The sequence below is a fragment of the Ahaetulla prasina genome, chromosome 1 (genome assembly GCF_028640845.1).
Source record: "Ahaetulla prasina isolate Xishuangbanna chromosome 1, ASM2864084v1, whole genome shotgun sequence".
NCBI lineage: Eukaryota > Metazoa > Chordata > Lepidosauria > Squamata > Colubridae > Ahaetulla > Ahaetulla prasina.
Genome location: NC_080539.1, coordinates 314,819,244 through 314,841,247, shown reverse-complemented (window position 1 = coordinate 314,841,247; position 22,004 = coordinate 314,819,244). Strand labels below are relative to the sequence as shown.

The 22,004-nt window shown below is 38.9% G+C and overlaps 1 protein-coding gene across 4 annotated transcripts in view; it reads right to left on the bottom strand.

Moving 5' to 3' along the window:
- Window positions 1–4,028: 4,028 nt before the first annotated feature.
- The window catches only part of G2E3 (G2/M-phase specific E3 ubiquitin protein ligase), a 34,543-nt gene continuing 16,567 nt past the window's right edge, over window positions 4,029–22,004 (bottom strand). For all 4 annotated transcript variants that reach the window (XM_058162206.1, XM_058162207.1, XM_058162205.1 and 1 more), the window contains 8 exons: window positions 21,296–21,423; window positions 21,072–21,201; window positions 19,378–19,509; window positions 17,823–18,133; window positions 16,051–16,232; window positions 14,801–14,973; window positions 8,665–8,861; window positions 4,029–8,410 (listed from right to left, as the gene is read on the bottom strand). In XM_058162206.1, the coding sequence (XP_058018189.1) occupies window positions 8,175–8,410; window positions 8,665–8,861; window positions 14,801–14,973; window positions 16,051–16,232; window positions 17,823–18,133; window positions 19,378–19,509; window positions 21,072–21,201; window positions 21,296–21,423 (1,489 nt within the window). In that variant the 3' untranslated portion in view covers window positions 4,029–8,174. The remainder of the gene's footprint in view (window positions 8,411–8,664; window positions 8,862–14,800; window positions 14,974–16,050; window positions 16,233–17,822; window positions 18,134–19,377; window positions 19,510–21,071; window positions 21,202–21,295; window positions 21,424–22,004) is intronic.

The window sequence follows — 22,004 nt, the reverse complement described above, 5'->3', positions numbered from 1 at the left end:
CCGGACATTATTCACTTTGTAGGCGACAGTTGGGCGGATGGCTGGTGGCGGACGGCTGGGTTGATAATCCTGTTGATAAGCACTCTTTTATGGGACTTTATGAGTGTGGAAGCGGATCGGCGCATTTAAGCTTTCATTTCTGACCAAACCTATCGCCTCGATGCTTTTAGGGGACTAAGATGCTTTTAGAGGACAACTCGTACATTCTAAAAGTGAAAAGAACCGTTATCGTTTGTTCTCCAATACACTCTTACAACTAGCGGACCCTGCGCCTGCGGGAAAAATGCCTGGATGATGACGACGACGGTGTTTAGAATTTAGAATAACAGAGTTGGAGGTCTTCTAGTCCAACCCCCTGCTTAGGCAGGAAACCCTACACCAGTTCAGACAAATGGTTATCCAACATCTTAAAAACTTCCGTTGATGGAGCATTTACAACTTCTGCAGGCAATTTTTTTCACGGATTAATTGTTTTAACTGTCAGGAAATTTCTCCTTACTTCTAAGTTGCTTCTCTTCTTGAGAAGCTTCTTCCATCCATTGTTTCTTGTCCTGCCCTCAGGTGCTTTGGAGAATAGCTTGACTCCCTCTTCTTTATGGCAGCCCCTGAGGTATTAGAACACTGCTACCATGTCTCCCCTAGTCCTTCTTTTCATTAAAATAGACATACCCAGTTCCTGCAACCCTTCTTTATATGTTTTAGCCTCCAGTCCCCTAATCCTCTTTGTTGCTTTTCTTTGCACTTTCTAGAGTCTCAACATCTTTTTTACATCGTGGCGACCAAAACTGGATGCATTATTCCAAGTGTGGCCTTACCAAGACGTTATAAAGTGGTATTAACACTTCATGTGATCTTGATTCCTGTTTATGCAGCCTAGAACTGTGTTGGCTTTTTGGCAGTTGCTGCACGCTGCTGGCTCATATTTAAATGGTTGTTCACTAGGATGCCAAGATCCCTCTCACAGTTGCTACTATTGAGCAAAGTACCACATATATACACTGTACCTGTGCATTTTGTTTTTCTTGCCTAAAAGTAGAACCTTACTTTTTTCACCATTGACATGACATTGATGATGACATTCTTACAACTGGAAAGTATGCGTAGGATCTTGTTCTTTAAACTTTAGCCTCACATTGCACCTTTAAACAGAAGCAAAACTACAACTTTTCCGAATGCTAACTAAATCCCCTTATTTTTTGATTTTTCAGGGTGGCTAAGGGCTGATTGGAACAGGATTTAACATCTGAAGAGCTAGTTTTCCATACCTATCTCAAGGCAGGCATTGAACACAATTGCTTTAGGAATAAAATGAAAAAGACTGTACAAGATTGTATTTGTCTCCCCAAAATAACCAAGAATGATTTAAGTCCCACTCTTCTTTCTAGCAGTGGTTAATTATCCCTGCATTTCAGAGGCAATTTCTGTAACAAGCCTAATTTTGGGGCATCAAATTAGATAGGTAGATTAAGTATTATTGTAACAAATCTCATTTTTATATCAGAATCCTGTAACCCTAACCCCACAGCTTCAACCTTAAACTGTCTACCATGGACCTCATCACATTCCTAAGAGGTCCATAAAGGGGGCATACATTAGTGCACCATCGTGCCTACCGTCCCTGTCCTATTGTCCCCATTTACTTGTACTCATTCCTAGTTCATCTCCATGTTTATATTATACCTGTTATCTAGTACATGTTCGACAAATAAATAAAATAAATAAGAATAGTTGGGAATGGCATCCAGAGGTTTTCTAATCTGTATTAAAACTTAACACGAGAGCTGATTTCCTTCAGAGCAATTTACTGACTAGGTGGCTCAGTGACTAAGATACTAAACTTGTCAGTCAGAATGGTTGGCAGTTCGGTGGTTCGAATCCCTAGTACAGGTCTCCTGCGTGAGCAGGGGGTTGGGCTAGATGACCTCCAAGGTCTCTTCCAAATTATGTTACTGTTATACTTTTTAAATAAATCTGAAATTGATAATAAATCAAAGGAAATTGAAAACAAAAGGGGAATAGGAGTTCTACCTGTGTTAGATGAGTTGGATTTAGTTTTGGATTTAGATGAGATTTGGATTTAGACCTAGATCCAGCCTTGAACCTAAGCAGCCCTTTTCCAGATTTGACTGATGTGCTACCTGCACCTTTTTGGAATGAATCTTTGGGCAAAATGACTTTAGTTATATTTTGATAAAAAAATTATATAGTGATGACACAGAAGCTATGTTCAGACAATTACAATAGAAAAGCTTTTATTGGATCATGTAACCCCCTTGTTAGAAAATGCTTTCTTAGTTTCCATTCCAGGCAAATCCAAAACATTGGTTATGACTTCTACAGCCCTATTAATTCCTAAGTTTTAAATTATAGTTTTTCTACATAAGAACTATAACATTTTCAGTAAAAGGTCTTTGTTAGAATAAAAACACTTTTGGTAAAAATTTGTGGGTCTTCTCTTTATCCATTCCCATTCTGGAATTATTTGTTTCTTCTGGAATTATTGTCTAATTACTTTCTGGTCATAGCTGTTCTAAAACCTTTCTGGTTTCTGAGCAAATTACTGAATGTGGAAACAAACTTTTACATATATTTTAATATAATTCCAGCTTGAAAATTGAACCAGAAAGTTCAATTTTTCTTGCTGTGGCTTCATGCATTCATTGAAAGGCAGAAATAAGCCTTTTCTTACAAATTGATTATACAACATTGGCTGTACATATGCCTTACTTTCACTTTTAAAAGGACAATAAACTTAAATCTTAAATAAACTTAACACTTAAAGGTTAGTTTGTCACATTTATGGATGCTAGAAGAGACATTTGTTTGATTATAGTTGTCCATATATGAATACAAATGCAATATTAAGACCACCAACTTTATTATGCTCAAGATTTAAGGAAGACATATGAAAGTCAATTTTACAAATAGATGCATACAATTAGAGAATGCAATTGACTTAGTTCACTTTTTTCCAAAAATCATGAACCCAACTTTTGATAGCATTGACAAATGTCTATTATTACTTTTAGCATTTGACAGTTCTCATTCTTAAATGTAATTAGGGCAGAGGGTAGGCACATACCTTTTTAATCATGCTACACTGATTGTTTAATACAGTATTATCTGTATTAAACATGCTATGCCGATTGTTTAATACAGTATTACCAAGTTAAGTGATATGGCAATGTTTAATTTTAGAAATCTCACATATGAAATGTCTTTGTATGGCAATCTTTTGCCATAAAAGCAAAACACTTCATTCCATTAGAATTAGCTTTTCACTTTCAAACTATGATTGATGTGTAATACAATCTGATGTGTAAAACAGAGTACTAAACTTCTCCTGACCTGATTTCTATATGCTTGTGTTTTGATAGGAAAAGAAATTTCAAGTGTACTGGAAGAAACAATATTATGTAGATTCCTTGTTCATTTACAACTATCTTTTATTAGGCAAAAGGAGTTGGATTGGCACACTATTTTAATCATTTTCTTGTAGCATGTGTTCTTTAGAAATTAATCACTTATAAACTATTCTCCATTGTTTTCAAAAACAATTTTAAGTAAAACACCCCACCTCCCAAATTGAGTCTGACTTTAGGGTATCTGAAAATAGTGGGATTTAGGTTTCACCTAAGCTTTTCAGAATATGCTTGCATCTGGATGTAACTTATTGTAATACTGGTAGTATAATTCATTTTGAAAGTGAATTGTTAGTGTGGTTAAGTTTTCACTTTTTTTGGTGAGCCAGTGGCAACTTTAAACAACCTTTGCACAATCTTTGGAACAATAATTATATATAATTATTTTCATGCATTCCAAAGAACTATAATTAATATCCTTCCAAAGTTTTTTTTGGACATGGAAAGTACATCAGTAACATTTGATCAAATTGTGTTGTATGTCCATCCATCCATTTTCCCACATTTTATTTTGTCATTAGACTCAGTGTTTAATTATTCTCTAAAGAATATGGACCAACAGTACCTAAGAAATAAACATGTAACACTTTAACAAGAAATCCTTGATTTATTGCACTTTACATGGATATATATATATATACACACATACAAGACAGTTCTTCCATATATTGCTACAAGTAACTTCAAAGCAAAGTACAACAAACATTGAAAGTTGCAAAAGGTTTCTTGAAATAATAGTTTTACACAAACCATAATTTAAATTTTATTAACTGCAGACAAGGTTAATATTCCACTTTGTTTTCTTAATGCTAAGTTTCATCTTTCAATAGTATGCATTTCCTTTTTCACATGTATTTTTCTCAATAGATACTTGTTAGAAGAAACAATAGTGAATTCATGAATCTTATTTCAAGTACCTGAGCTCAAAAGGAATACTGTTGCCCTGGACTGACACACATATATAAATTCTATTAATTTACAGTGTTTCTTACTTCTCTATTGTAATCAGTAGATACAGTATTATACAGTCTAGCAAAGTTCAAATTCAAGTACTATAATCATAATTGGAAGAATGTGTGATACTCTGTACAGATAAATTACATTGAGAGATGATTAAGGCATATCTTATTTCCTTACAGTCCATCCCCATAAACTGCTATAAATTTTTGCTAGAATCACATGGTAAGAGTAAAGAATGGATAAGAAGAAAAACATCCAATATCAATCATGACACTTAAGCACCATTGACTCTGGGCAACAAAGGGAATCTCAATATTTATATATTTATAGAGTATGACTGTCACAAAGAAATAGGATAATATTGCACCAATTTCACTGTAAAATAATTTGTGACTGAAACAGTAATAAACTTCGATGAAATGGAACATTCAGTAGCTAATTCTAGTTGTCTTTACCCAATATGAAATTTTGGAGCAAAAATGGCTTTTTCATCACCATACCCATCCATATGTTAGCATTGTTAATAGTTCTGATTTATATTACTACCTTGTTTCCACTAGAACCAATCAGAAATTAGGCAAAATATGATCCTTATATAGAAAAAGCATGACCAGGAGCAAAACTATCAATTCTGTACGTTTGTAAGATATTTCTCAAATATATCTTCCTGTAAAGCAAATGAATACTGAAAAGCATATTAAAAACATCTTCTAGTAAAGGCATGGTGATTTGTTATTCAAAAACCTATAATTTCTCAGTCACATTGAAAGGCCTTTAAAAACTACAGATATAACCATATCTTATTCACTCACACCAAAAGGCTATTTGTATGTGACAAAACAACAAAAGTATAAAGTTCACTGAAATCTTTTTGTCTATAGCTATCTGTATATCCTGTAAAACATCTATAAAGGTATGAAATGTGAGAATTACCAACATTTACTTCTGAAAATGTTTTTGAATTGTTAATAAGCAATTTTTCTAAGCAGTATACAAGAAATATCTAGTCACCCCCCCCAGAAAGTTTCCCCTGTTCAATTGTCACACAAACTGCTTAAATATCAAATAGAATTTTGTAACTCTTCCATTTATTCCACTGAAAAACTAAATTAAAATATTCTAATTAATTCCAGCATACGATCAAAACCTCAGTGGAAATCAATAAACACCAAAGTAGTATTTAAACTAAATTTGTCAAATTTCTGCAAAAATGCCAAGATAAGTCTCAAATTTTCAAATGAAAATGTAAATAACCATATATTAACATGAAACACCTTCTAGGCAACACCATATATAAGACTATGAGTTCTAGTCCTGCCTTGGGCTGGTAACGGTGGGCCAGTCACTTTTTCTCAGCCCTAGGAAATAGGCAATGGAAGATACTGAAAATCTTCCTGTGGGGGCGGGGGGAACCCTGCAGGGATTTGTCCTCTGAGAATCCAACATGACTGAATGGAAGGAAAAAGAAGTACTGTATACATATACATACATTAGTTTTTGGAGAGAAAAAAAATTCTGCCTCTGCCTACCAGATTGCAAGTTGTTGGAGTAAGTCATTGCATCACCCCACACCCCTGACCTCGTGCAGCACCTCTCATGGACCCTTTCCCACCTGGCAGCAGCTACTTACCTCCCTGCCAGCTTGGGACTTGCATTTTCCCTTTGGTTGTGGGAAGCTGTCAAGAAGTTACCTCATCTAACAATTGTGGAATTCATTTAATAACAACAGGAATTACCTTTGCTAAGCAATGCAGTTGTGCTTTAGAGCCACATTGCGTAGCAATGGAAATTCCAGCCCCAATTATTGTCATAAGCTGAGGACTACTTGTAAACCAGTAAACTTGTAATATAGTTTCTGTCATAGATCCACAAGCTTTGTCTGGTTGGGTAGCCAGAATTTAACTAATTCACATTGAGGAGTTATCACATTGAAAATAAGGCCCACCAAACTGCTTGTTTATAGAAGAGGACTGAAGAGGAATCTTCAGACCTAAATACAAGTAGATTTCTGAAAGCCAGGAAATAAATGTTCCCTTTCAAACACATTAATTCTTTAATATAAGAAATTGAAATTTGTGGTTAGAAACTCTGGGAGTAGAAACATTCCATCCATTCCGCTGAAATATTAATTCTATCATGCCTTGAGTGCTTCCTCTACAGACAAATTCAAGTGGTTGAAATAGATATCCAATACTTACTGTAAGCTTTATTTCAAATCACTAATATACATGCTTGCCAAGGATGAAACTCTATTAATGAAGTAACCTTTTCACTATATTCTGATACGTATATTTTGCTGAACATTTCAGAATAGTGTACACTATATACTTTTCACCCACAGAATTAATTTTCAATTGAAATTCAAACAATTTAGAATAGCATGAATAAGCTCCAGAAGTTTTTATTGTGCAATTTAATAAGTGACGACAGAAATTACTTTTAAATGATAAACTACTGTGATTAATCTTTCAGCTCAGCTCATCACAACCCAACAAAACCAACAGGGAAATGTGGCCCAGGGGAGAACATAAATTTGCTTTTTTCTCCTCTTAGTAAAAGCAATGTCATATCAATTTGAATTAAAGCCATTTAAAGGGGTTGGTGTATCCATACGTGTGTGAAAATGTTGTGTGTGTGCATAAATTATTCCATCACCTATTTCATAAAATTTAATACTCTACATGGTGTATCTATAATGCATCGAACATAATAGATTTTAGAAAAATGAAATCAAATACATAATCTTTCTAGTTAAGTACCGAGTAGGGAATGGCATTTCTAACTTTGGCATTTCTGGGACATATATAAAGCTAACTCATCTCAGCCTTCTTCTAAAAGTCTCATTTAAATCAAATGATATTTGCTTCAATTTGCATAAATGTGAGAATAATTCTTAAAACATCTACATACGTTTTCTATAGTATGCATAGTCTTATAGAAGATAGTTTCAGAGTGAAACATCCTATTCCAGCTTTGAAATAGCTGCTTTAGTCTAAAACAGTTTAGACCTCTCCCAATATAGCCGGAATAATGTTAGAAATCCTCTGGCAAGGGTGGAACTGTTATTTCAAGGAAAAAGCACTTCTATGTCCAAACATCACCATCTCTAACTGAAATAATAAAACTGAGTTAACAAACACATCTGACACCAATTATAGCTTTTCTGAATATAGAATTCCTACAATGCAATTTTTAAAAATCCTTTTATATTCAAAACTATTTAAAAAAATAGAATGATTACAGAACGGAAAGAGTTATTTGGGCATAATCCCAAAATGTTCAAGGCATTACAAACATTTAAGAGAAGATAACATGAGGTAATCTTTAGGGTTTTTCCCATGTTTGTAATTAATAGCTAGAATAGTTTGTGTGTGAAATTAACATTTCCTGAATCAGGAATCCACATAAATAAATCCAAACCTCAAAATCTTTACACAAAAACACAATGTATAAAAGTTGATATATTACAATTTGGAAAGGCTTCCTGAATGTATTTGCAGAAGTTTTGATGTGTAACATTTATGATATAAAATGGAGGGTACAGCACAATCTCAAACAACCAGTTACTTTCTGGTTTGGCCAAAAAAAACCAAAACCCAAAACAAATAGAATGCAAAATTGATTTAAAAGCTTTGTTTGCTCATCATTTTGAAACACTGTTCAAAATGTAAAGACTGAAATTATGCATTTCCATGATCAAATTTTAAACCTGTGAGGATGAATATGTCTGTTTTCCAGTAGGCAAGCTTCTTATGTGCTTCATCATTCAGTTTTCAGTATTCATGGTAGCGACTAACATACTCTTGACTGTAATAGGGCATGTCGGATGGCAATATCCAGAACTTTTTTAAAATTCTCATAAGATTTTGTTATTGGAAGCTGTAAACAGTTAAGGTCTCTCTTTCCGATGGGATATTTTATATGCAGAAACATAACTGAAGGGTCAGGTTCAAAGCCAATGGGTGGAATACTGCGGATGCCAGTTGCAAATACTAAGATATCCTCTAGAGTTACAGATGACTCACCACCTACACCAAGAAATATGAAGATTGTTTTGAAAAAGCCATTTTAGTTAATCAAAGTATCACATTAGTTAAGAAGTTACAGATGAAATGGAATAACTTTTTGACTTCAAGAAATCGTAACTGCAAATATAATGTTAAATAAAAATGCAAAACAAGTCTTTCTCCACCAATAATGCAATCTGATGTCTTATTTTACAGGTACAAATATATTTCAAAAGTTCAAAATTCTAGAAGTAGGCAATATCCCATTTTCTTACCTTCCGTCTCCTGTAAATAACCCATCCAGAAATCAAGGCATCTGCCCTTGTCTGCTCCTGAACATTGAATTGTAAAGAGATCACCAAGAAGTTTTGCTGAAAGTTTCTCGGGTTTGTGACATAATATGCTACAGAATGCATCAGGATTCATTTGTATTTTTTCCAAAACACCAAGTGTTTTCAAACCTTGTCTAAAGCTTTTGGGGAAATAAAGAGAGAGAGATGCAAAGAAAGAAACTGCTGAGTCTTTAGTGCTTTTTTTAAAAAAAATAAAAAGAACCTTGAGGACACTACCAAATTTATTTTTTTATTACAGATTTCTTTTATTTTAAAGCAAAAATGTACTAGCTACTCTCTATTAGCAAGAGAATTTAAAATTATGCTTACTAAAATGATTCCTATGATTGCTTCACCTAGAAAGGCAAACTCACATATTCTTACTCATAGTTTGTATTAATTCTTGATCATTCCACCCATATTTTATTTATTTATTTATTTTATTTTATTAGATTTTTATACCGCCCTTCTCCCGAAGGACTCAGGGCGGTGTACAGCCAAATAGTAAAAAACCCACAATATACACATTAAAACAAAACTAAAACCGAGCATATTACAAGAATGGCCGAAATTTAAAACAATTTAAAACCCTAAAATTCATAAATAGCCCCAATTTAAAAATTTTATAAAACTTTTAAGCCAGTCCCGCTTGAATAAATAGGTGCGTTTTCAGCTCACGGCGAAAAGTCCGAAGATCAGGCACTTGACGTAAACCAGGGGGAAGTTCGTTCCAAAGCGTAGGAGCTCCAAAAGAGAAGGCCCTACCCCTGGGGGCTGCCAGCCGACATTATTTGGCAGATGGCACCCTGAGAAGGCCCTCTCTGTGTGAGCGTACGGGTCGGTGGGAGACATAAGGTAACAGCAGGCGGTCCCGTAAGTACCCGGGCCCTAAGCCATGGAGCGCTTTAAAGGTGGTAACCAAAATCTTAAAGCGCACCCGAAAGACCACAGGAAGCCAGTTCAGGCTGCGCAGGATTGGTGTTACATGGGAGCAACGAGTTGCTTCCACTATTACCCGCGCAGCTGCATTCTGGACTAGCTGCAGCCTCCGGGTGCACTTCAAGGGCAGCCCCATTTAGAGAGCATTGCAATAATCCAAACGGGAAGTGACAAGAGCATGGGTGACCGTGCATAAGGCATCCCGGTCAAGGAAGGGGCGCAACTGGTGAACCAAGCGTACTTGGTGAAAGGCCCTCCTGGAGACGGCCGCCAAATGATCGTCAAACGACAGCCACCCATCCAAGAGGACACCCAAGTTGCGCACCCTTTCCAATGGGGCCAATAACTCGCCCCCAACAGTCAGCTGCGGCTGCAGCTGGCTGTACCGGGATGCCGGCATCCACAGCCACTCCGTCTTGGAGGGATTGAGCTTGAGTCTGTTTCTCCCCATCCAGACCCGTACAGCTTCCAAACACCGGGACAGCACTGACAGCTTGGGGTGGTCCGGGTGGAAAAGTACAGCTGCGTGTCATCAGCATACAGATGGTAACTCACCCCAAAACCACTGATGACCTCACCCAGCGGTTTCATGTAGATGTTGAACAGGAGAGGCGAGAGAATCGACCCCTGAGGCACCCCACAAGTAAGGCGCCTCGCGGTCGATCTCTGCCCCCCTGTCAACACTGTCTGCGACCGGTCGGAGAGATAGGAGGAGAACCACCGATAAACGGTGCCTCCCACTCCCAAACTCTCCAACCGGTGCAGCAAGATACCATGGTTGATGGTATCAAAAGCCGCTGAGAGATCTAATAGGACCAGGATAGAGGAACAACCCCTATCCCTGGCCCTCCAGAGGTCATCCACCAACGCGACCAAAGCTGTCTCCGTACTATGACCGGGCCGGAAGCCGGACTGGAACGGGTCTAGATAGACAGCTTCATCCAGATACTGGGGAAGCTGCCATGCAACCACACTCTCTACAACCTTCGCTACAAAGCGAAGGTTGGAGACTGGACGATAATTCCCTAAAATAGCTGGATCCAGGGAAGACTTCTTGAGGAGGGGTCTCACCACCGCCTCTTTCAAGGCAGCGGGGACAACCCCTTCCACCAATGAAGCATTTATAATTCCCCAGAGCCAGCCTCGTGTCACTTCCTGTGTAGCCAGTACTAACCAGGAGGGACACGGATCCAGTAAACATGTAGTTGCATGAAACCTCCCCAGCAACCTGTCCACGTCCTCAAGAGCCACAGAATCAAACTCATCCCAAACAACCTCAACAAGACGCGTCTCCGTCATCCCACTTGGATCATCGCAATTTTGGTCCAAACTATCCTGAAGCTGAACGATTTTATCGTATAGATAACCGTTAAACGCCTCAGCACGTCCCTGTAAGGGGTCATCCCGTCCCTCCTAATGGAGGAGGGAACGGGTCACCCGAAACAAGGCGGCCGGGTGGTTATCTGCCGATGCAATGAGGGTGGAAACGTAAGAACGTTTCGCCTCCCTCATTGCCACTAGGTAGATCTTAGTAAAAGATCTCACTAGTGTTTGATCAGCCTCGGAATGGCTAGACCTCCAGGTGCTCTCTAGGCGTCTTCTCCGGCGTTTCATCTCCCTCAGCTCCTCGGAAAATTAAGGAGCCAATTGAGATCTACGCCGGGTCAGAGGCCAATGACATGTTCCAAATCTACTAAAGTCTCTTGAAATATATTAAAAGCTTTGTAACCTTTTGCTTGAACAACTTACGATTGTTGAAACGATCCTCATAGGATTTCTAAGTGTTGAGTTAGAGGGCTTTTTTTTTTTTTTACATATTCCACATTTTACCAAAATTTTTTTTTTTTACATATTCCACATTTTACCAAAATTATTTTTTTTTTAATGCTACTTGATTAAAGAGAAAAAACGATTTGGTGAAAATCTAAGACATAATGAGCAATCATATTTTAATGTACACCCACAGGACATCTCATAATATTTTCTTGCAAAACAGTTGAAATTATTCTTAATTAGTTCAAAATTCAAAAATGATAGGAATGATTTCCACAGCAAGCAAACCTTTCAAGTGGTAAAAGAGTTCTTTTGATGACATGGTGATTCAGAATCTCATTCACCAATATATTCTTATCATGTAGTGCTGTTACAGGTTTCAAACATCCAATAGAAGCAAGATAGTCAGAGCAATCACTTATTGCCGATTCTAAACTGCTCAGTGTTGTGGCAGATTTTATCTATAGAAGAAAACCAAGCGTATTTGCACCATTAATGAGTCATTCAAGCTAATATATTCCCTCAGAACAACCTGTTCCCTTCCTTCCACCATACCTCCCCAGGCCTGTCACCCACATAATACTCTGATTCATCCCATCTCCCTAATGGCAACCCCATCCCCAAATGTAGATCCCCCACTTCTCAAGGCCAAAGATCTCCCACTGTCTTCTACAATCATCCCTGGGAGGGGAAGCAAGGTACCCTGAGGCACTTTAACTTCATTAGTTCTGCATCATAATAATATCCAATAACCACCTTCCATTCCACCACTAGCATTCACAGGGGATCCCGGTTCTGTTGCTCTCACCAATTGGTAGAGAGCTTCCTTCTCATTCATCTCCCATCAAGTCCTCTTTTGGCTCTCACCCAAAGGGGAAATCAGTCCTCAGTCCACACTCGGAAACCAATAGGCCAACAATCAAGGCACTTAGCCATCAGATGAAAGCTACATTGACATGATCTACAGTTGCTTTCTTCCTCCTTGCGACTACCAGGAGAATAAGCAAAATGATTTCCATAGTAGAGGAGATAAATAATAGTCTTCCACTGTACTGTAACACCCCTCTGCCACCCTCATACCTCTAAAGATGGGCTTGCTGGTCGCGTACCTGGCTCCTTGCTGCGTGACAGCTGCCCTGCCCGAGCTCCTGGAGGTGCTTGCTGGGGTGGCAGTTGAGACCCCCAGACTTTTAGTCATGGGGGACTTTAACTTGCCATCTTCCGGCTCGTCATCGACAGCAGCTCGGGAGTTCATGGCTTCCATGACGGCCTTGGACCTGACCCAAGTAGTTGATGGCCCTACTCACATTGGGGGAGGCACTTTGGATTTGATTTTTGTCTCTGGTCAGTGGTTGAGAGATCTGGACTTGAAGGAAATAGTCATTGAACCTTTGTCATGGTCAGATCACTCTCTCCTTCGCCTGGACTTTCTGACCGCCATTCAACACCGCAGGGAGACGGAGCCGATACGTTGGTTCCGCCCCAGGCGCCTGATGGACCCGGAGAGGTTCCGGACGGAGCTTGGGCCACTTCCTGAGGGTCTGGCTCACGGCACGGCTGAGGAAGGCGCAACTGGCGAACCAAGCGTACTTGGTGAAAGGCCCTCCTGGAGACGGCTGCCAAATGATCGTCAAACGACAGCCGCCCATCAAAGAGGACACCCAAGTTGCGCACCCTTTCCATTGGGGCCAATAACTCGCCCCCAAGAGTCAGCTGCGGCTGCAGCTGGCTGTACCGGGGTGCCGGCATCCACAGCCACTCCGTCTTGGAGGGATTGAGCTTGAGTCTGTTTCTCCCCATCCAGACCCGTACGGCTTCCAGACACCGGGACAGCACTTTGACAGCTTCGTTGGGGTGGTCCGGGGTGGAAAAGTACAGCTGCGTGTCATCAGCATACAGATGGTAACTCACCCCAAAACCACTGATGACCTCACCCAGCGGCTTCATGTAGATGTTGAACAGGAGAGGCGAGAGAATCGACCCCTGAGGCACCCCACAAGTAAGGCGCCTCGCGGTCGATCTCTGCCCCCCTGTCAACACTGTCTGCGACCGGTCGGAGAGATAGGAGGAGAACCACCGATAAACGGTGCCTCCCACTCCCAAACTCTCCAACCGGTGCAGCAAGATACCATGGTCGATGGTATCAAAAGCCGCTGAGAGATCTAATAGGACCAGGGCAGAGGAACAACCCCATCCCTGGCCCTCCAGAGGTCATCCACCAACGCGACCAAAGCTGTCTCCGTACTATGACCGGGCCGGAAGCCGGACTGGAACGGGTCTAGATAGACAGCTTCATCCAGGTACTGGGGAAGCTGCCATGACCTTCGCCACAAACAGAAGGTTGGAGACTGGACGATAATTCCCTAAAATAGCTGGATCCAGGGAAGGCTTCTTGAGGAGGGGTCTCACCACCGCCTCTTTCAAGGCAGCGGGGAAAACCCCTTCCACCAATGAAGCATTTATAATTCCCCGGAGCCAGCCTCGTGTCACTTCCTGTGTAGCCAGTACTAACCAGGAGGGACACGGGTCGAGTAAACATGTAGTTGCATGTAACCTCCCCAGCAACCTGTCCACGTCCTCGAGAGCCACAGAATCAAACTCATCCCAAACAACCTCAACAAGACGCGTCTCCGTCATCCCACTTGGATCATCGCAATTTTGGTCCAAACTATCCCGAAGCTGAACGATTTTATCGTATAGATAACCGTTAAATGCCTCAGCACGTCCCTTTAAGGGGTCATCCTGTCCCTCCTGATGGAGGAGGGAACGGGTCACCCGAAAAAAGGTGGCCGGGCGGTTATCTGCCGATGCAATGAGGGTGGAAACGTAAGAACGTTTCGCCTCCCTCATTGCCACTAGGTAGATCTTAGTAAAAGATCTCACTAGTGTCCGATCAGCCTCGGAACGGCTAGATCTCCAGGTGTTCTCTAGGCGTCTTCTCCGGCGTTTCATCTCCCTCAGCTCCTCGGAAAACGAAGGAGCCAATTGAGATCTACGCCGGGTCGGAGGCCAATGACATGTTCCAAATCTACTAAAGTCTCTTGAAATATATTAAAAGCTTTGTAACCTTTTGCTTGAACAACTTACGATTGTTGAAACGATCCTCATAGGATTTCTAAGTGTTGAGTTAGAGGGCTTTTTTTTTTTTTTTACATATTCCACATTTTACCAAAATTATTATTTTTTTAATGCTACTTGATTAAAGAGAAAAAACGATTTGGTGAAAATAACTAAGACATAATGAGCAATCATATTTTAATGTACACCCACAGGACATCACCTAATATTTTCTTGCAAAACAGTTGAAATTATTCTTAATTAGTTCAAAATTCAAAAATGATAGGAATGATTTCCACAGCAAGCAAACCTTTCAAATGGTAAAAGAGTTCTTTTGATGACATGGTGATTCAGAATCTCATTCACCAATATATTCTTATCATGTAGTGCTGTTACAGGTTTCAAACATCCAATAGAAGCAAGATAGTCAGAGCAATCACTTATTGCCGATTCTAAACTGCTCAGTGTTGTGGCAGATTTTATCTATAGAAGAAAACCAAGCGTATTTGCACCATTAATGAGTCATTCAAACTAATATATTCCCTCAGAACAACCTGTTCCCTTCCTTCCACCATACCTCCCCAGGCCTGTCACCCACATAATACTCTGATTCATCCCATCTCCCTAATGGCAACCCCATCCCCAAATGTAGATCCCCCACTTCTCAAGGCCAAAGATCTCCCACTGTCTTCTACAATCATCCCTGGGAGGGGAAGCAAGGTACCCTGAGGCACTTTAACTTCATTAGTTCTGCATCATAATAATATCCAGTAACCACCTTCCATTCCACCACTAGCATTCACAGGGGATCCCGGTTCTGTTGCTCTCACCAATTGGTAGAGAGCTTCCTTCTCATTCATCTCCCATCAAGTCCTCTTTTGGCTCTCACCCAAAGGGGAAATCAGTCCTCAGTCCACACTCGGAAACCAATAGGCCAACAATCAAGGCACTTAGCCATCAGATGAAAGCTACATTGACATGATCTACAGTTGCTTTCTTCCTCCTTGCGGCTACCAGGAGAATAAGCAAAATGATTTCCATAGTAGAGGAGATAAATAATAGTCTTCCACTGTACTGTAACACCCCTCTGCCACCCTCATACCTCTAAAGGCATCAGCATCCATCAGTGATAAACAGATGGTGCAGGAAGGAGCCATGCTCACAACCACTGTTCACAAGTGCAGTTGGTATAACAAACATGGCCAGCAGAACAGAACAAATACAATCCATCCTCCAGTGTGACCTGAAGAGCTGGTGTGAAAAAACCATTGTCATGTTGAAAAACTGCGGCCAGATCCACAGATGCATCTCAGCTTGATAGGCAAGATTAGTGCTGTAGAGTGGTTCATCCTGCAATGTGCTCCTTCAGTCTGAACAAGTCCAAAAATAGCTCAAGCAGGTCTACAAATCCAGCTTCCACCTAGGTAAGTGCCACCTCAGTCAAAAACATCCTTCAACACACCACAACACACAATCATGAGGACAGCCCGTATGTGACTCTCTCTCCTCTTTCTTACTGGAAGTTTATATATCCTACTGTCTTACAGAGCAATTGCTCACCTTTTCTAATGCCTGCAAAACGCCTATATCAGCAACATCTTCGACTGTTGGCTTCACATTTTCTGTGCCATAGACGAGGCAGTGAAACAAGGTTTTAGAAAAGAAGCTAGGAGATGAGCCTCCATGAACCAGAGAAACTGCAATCATTTTTCCTGCTTCATAGTATAAATCATCTTTAAGAGCTGCAAGTACAAATGATATATTACACTTACTGAATACAACTGATAGAAACTTGTTTTAATATGAGAAAAAGGTTAGACCAAAATCCATTCCATTCCCTACAAGTCAGAACTGAACAAGTTTCTTGGATGAAAAGCAAAATATTTTCAAAAAAAACCCAAAAATGTCTGGTTGCCTTTTGAAAAGCACGTTTGGAACAACGATGTCTTAGATGATTGGGAATCTGCATGGACATTTAGACCAAAACATAGTATTCTTTTTTCTACATCATTAGTTAGAATTAGAAGTCTATTAGGCCAAAAAAATGGCTCTTTCATTTCTTATGAGAATTAGATACAAGATATGATTTGTTTGTGAACTTGGACATTCAGTTTAGAATCTGAGAATGGAATCAACAAGAATAGTATCATTTCTGAAATTTTATTTGTTATATTTATGATTTATGATATTTATGATGATTCCTTTTAATGTGTGCCCTTTGCTTCTTAAAGTTATTACACAGTTGATTAGTATTCCCTGTTGATAGTTAGAAATTCTATTCTGAATCCTTAAATACTCCATCAATATATTTCATTCAATAAAACCCATATTAACTATTTAGGCATATATGGGAGGAAAAAAACAAGTTCTGTTTGAGCCCTAAATTCTTTAATTCCTTCTATTACTGCATACCCCCAAACCATTATAAGAAATGAGTTTTTAAAACCTGGAAACTACCCGGGGAAAAACTGATTTAGCATGAGCTGAGGTCAATAGAGGAAATTGAACTACAAGTACAGTAGTCTTGGTTGCTTAATGACTGTTTAAAGTTACAAGATACTCATAAAAAATATTTACAACCTCTCCTTGATATTATAACTGCCTCCCTTCTCCCATCCCCGGATGTAGTAGCATTTTCGGTGCTTGGCAACCTATTTGCAATTATTATTTTAAACATCCTGTGTTCATGCGCAATTGATTACCAGTTGCAATCTTCTCCGCTGGCTTTCCCAGAAAGTCAATGGGGAAGCCGGCAGGGAAGATTATAAACTGCTGCCACCAGTGGATGGATTTCCCCTCCCCTCCATGAAGGAGGGGTACTCCTGTGGGGGCTGGATAAATAATAATCTTTGAGATGCAAACTTTCCTCCAGCCCAGCACTGGATTTCTCCCCTCTTCCCACCAGGAAGAAGATCGGAGTGTGTCCACCAGCCTTCTAGCCAGAAACTAGCAAGCATTACATTTTTGAATACTAAAAAGGCTCATTCCAGCCTTTCTTGCCTTCAAAAACATATGGTGGTGCTTTTTTCGCAATTGTTCTGAATGGTGTGAAAGAATTTTTAAAATGAATCAATCCCAGGGTATCAGGAATAATTAAAACAATATGAAACAAGGCAGTATTTACCTTGAACTTGAGACAAAACTTACAATAAATTCTGTTTGTTTTGTACTTAGGCCAAACATCTGAAGTAACCATTTCAAGATATTCTAACAGTTAATATTAGAATAAAGGCTCCTACCTCTGCACCATTATTTATGTCTAAATATAGCTAGCAATAAAAGCTGCATCCCCTCCTAGTGTAAATTCCAAATATTTACTATGTCAAGCTTACCTTGAGAATCAAAGGACAAATTCTTTGAGTGGCCCCCTTCAAATAATGATGAATTCTGAAGATGAAGCATCAGCAATTGAAAAAAATCTTCCTTTGATGAGCAACAGAGATCCACCTCTATTTTATTCCTGCAATTCACATACTTTACTTCAATAGTATTGAAAGGATTGAAGTTCCGCTTCTGAAATCCTTTGAGAGCACTCTCCCAGATATTTTGTCTGATGATATTCAATCTTGTTGGTTTGGTATTAATCTGTAATCTTAATTCTCTCAGAATTTTGGAGACTTCTCTTTTCTGCATTCCAAGTTGCCTATATAAATAGCAAAGCATCTATTTAGGAACTTCAGCAATAATTCTGATGGCAAGCAAGTATCAGGACTATTTTGTATAAAATTATGTCTAAATTTAATCGTTATAATAATGGCCTAATTTTAGATAGGGAAGCAAAAGGATTATTCTGCATCCTAATCTGAGAACAGTTTATTAAAGAAGTATCTAAAATCATATTTCTATTGATAGCAAATGTGGGTTGTGGTATTGAGTGTCTATAGCTGCTCGTGGTAAAGACCAATAAGCATCTTTTAGTGTTGTGTAGCAATGGTCTAAAGTATTCTTGCCTCTAATGGGACAATTGACATGCTGAAAGTATTTTGGTAGCTCTTTCCTTAAGTTTGCCTTGTTTAGATCTCCCAAAATAATGTCTAGTGAATCAGAGTATTTGGCTTCAGCCTCCATAATTTGGTCAGCTAGAGTTCATAATGCCTTGTTTACACAGGCTTGGGGTGGGGCTTCTAATAAACAGCAATTAGAAGAAATGAGGAAAATTCACGAGAATAGTATGGTTTGTAGTTGATAATTAATATCTCTAGGTTTTCATCACAGAATTTGTATATTCTAGTTAAATCCTGACACCAGCTGTTGTTGATATATAAGCATAAGCCTCCCCCTTTCTTTTTACCAGATGTTTCTATAATTCTGTCCGATCATTCAATCTGAAACCCTGGGATATGCAGGCTGCTATCTTCAATTGATTCATTTAACCAGGTTTCAAAGAAGCATAGGACTGTTGAATTGTGAAAATCAGAATTGTATCTGTTTAAGAGGAGTATTTCATCCATTTTATTAATAAGTGAATGTACATTGGTTAGGAAGATTGAAGGCAGAGGATTTTTATTTATCTTATTTCTTAGCTTGATTAAAATCCCTGCCCGGCAAACTGTTTTTAAAAACCAAACTAGTAGAGCCAGATGAGTCCAACCAAAAGTAATGGGAAAGTGTTGCAAGAGAGAGTGGCATTCAATGAGTGCTTCCATATACCCACTCAGTTTTCCTGGGTCCAATTCTGAGGTATGGTTGGAGGATGCTCTCTCTTAAAATACTGAATAATTTTTTGTTTGTCAACTTGGTTGATCTCTCTCTGAATGGAAGAAATCTTGGGGGATAAAAGAATTCAAAAGCTATTTGCAATATGATCTAAAGAAAAGTTATGCAAAGTACCCAACTCTCCTTGTTTTTAAAAAGTCCATCATTAAATGTAACTCTTTGTTAACTTACATTTTTTTAAAAGACAAATTCCTTACTGAAGGACTGATGAAGGCAGATGGGGATAAAAATCTGTTATTAGAAGAGGGAAGATCAAGTTGTGAACACGGAGTAAAACCATTGGAGCACACCATCTTTGGGGACCTGAAGGGAAAAAGAACATACCCAAGAATAACTTAATTTTTACTCAAGTTACATATTTTTTTTTACAAATCAAAAGCTGAAAATACACAAGTTCCAGCATATATATTTCATCCCAAACCTACTTTGAAGGCAGTTCTTCATAATCCAAAAAGTTCTATCTATAATATATAAAGCATCAAAGGCTAGATTTTTTTTAAAAATGATGTTAAATGGATTATGCTGGTTTCATAGAAAAGCTTGTTAATATTTCATAAATGTTTACAGATTCCTTACACACAAGAGCACATCAGTTACTGAGAGAGCAGCTTTTCTGATGGTTAAAAAAAAAGCTGCTTTAAACAATTTCTAAGAGATGCATGGAATTCACCATGAAATGCTTGTTTTTTAGCTTACAACATCTATTCTGGTTAGTTATAATTTAGCAAAATACAGATATGTAAGAAAATAGCTTGAGCACAAATCTTTGGATGCTTCTGATGTAGTACAACTGACGGTGTTATTTAACTCAAAACTGCAGCTAATCTTCTATTATATTCGACAATTTCATGAAATATGGTTTGAATTTAACATTTTTTAGGATTAGTTTCAAATATTTACTATAGATCATGCGTGTCAGACTCAAGACTCAAATAGGGCCTCTGGTGGCTCAACAGGCTAATGCAGCCTGTTATTAACAGCAACTGCTTGCAATTATTGCAGGTTCAAGTCCCACCAGGCCCAAGGTTGACTCAGCCTTCCATCCTTTATAAGGTAGGTAAAATGAGGACCCAGATTGTTGGGGGCAATAAGTTGACTTTGTATATAATATACAAATGGATGAAGACTATTGCTTAACACATTGTAAGCCGCCCTGAGTCTTCGGAGAATGGCGGGATATAAATGCAAATTAAAAAAAAAGACCCTGAGGCTGTCCTGGAAAATGTAAGGGGCTGGCCTGTGTTGCTTTGGCCCCGTCTATCGGCAACGCTTTGGTCCAGTCTACCCAATGTGAACAGGAAACATGCCAGCAGTTTGGGGAGTAATGTCAAACTGGCCATGCCCACCAAGCCGGCCACTCACATCCAGCCCCGAGGTCAACCACAGCCCTGATGCGGCATTCAATGAAATTGAATTTGACACCCCTGCTATAGATTGTCAGTATGAGTGATATAACAGTATAAATTAAGAAAATAAAAGCATCAAGTTCTTGTTATGGTTATGTAGGAAAGTAAAAAGAAATGAGTGTGTACGAACTCACTGTAGCGCACACATTTCAGCTTTATTTATATCATATTCAACTTTGACTAGCATAAGCACAACCTATGGGTAATATTATTGTTGTTCTTATATTCTTACTTTTGTACATTTTAAGATGATGCACGTGTTTCTATTTTACCCACAACTACCAACCCGTGAAACAAGATTGTTGGGCTGATAGCCAAAGTCGTGCAGCTGGTTGCTATGCCTAGGAGAGGACTAGAGAACCTCATGATCTCCTAGTTTTAGTCCAGCACCTTAATTACTACACCAAACTGGCTCTCTAAACTTTTTCACATGCTTGTGAGAAGATGGAAATCACATGCCTGATATGGATGCCAAGGTGGGATCCTGGAGACTGTCTAGGGCATTTGGGTGATGGATCTTCCATCAGATTGTCTCCATCTGCTTTTTCTGGCATACTCAAAGAACGCTTTCGCCATTTCTGAGCACTTCCTGTAGAACAAAGTAATCAAATGTGGGCTTTCCCCCGCCATAAATTATTAACAGCTTTCAGTTAATTCAGGCTTTATGAGCAGTGGGTTCTTACCATTTGATTTGGCAAGGATGGTCCTACATTCAATGCATTCCCAATTTAGCTCCAAGCTTATTAGTGAGGAACATGCCAAATGAGTTCCACTAGAACCACAATATTGACACCGCTTTATTTCCCATTTGCTAAATGGAAGGAAAAATGTATTATTAATTATAAAATAACTTTAATTCAGCAAAGCAACATAGACAGTATCATTCTTTCTGAAAAGAAATTAGATTACACATTTGTTGGGATGTAACAAAATATGAGAGTGAAAGACTAATAGCATTTTAAATTATTTTAGGCTGCCTTTCTATCAGGAAATGAATGTATTGATACTTAATGCAACTGTTCAACTACATTTTGTTCTGCAATGCACTATTATTGACTAACTGCTAAGAAATAGGCTGACTTACATTACAAATAAGAAGAACTGTCACAGAAAAAGCTGCAGCAACAAACAATCACAAAGCCTTTAGAGTCTAATCTATGGGCAACTCAGTCCTACAGATAATCTATGCTGTCATCCTTAAAAGCTTTCTGAAAAAGCCAAATTTTCATCATTTGACAGAAAGCTGTTAACAATGAAGCTTCAATGGAAAGTGACAAGAAAGCCTTCCCCAGACTTCCCATTAACTTCAAAGGGTAGCATATAGATGAAGATCCTTCATCTTTATCTGATTGCAGATAGGCATATACTTATACTTCTTTTAACACATAACTT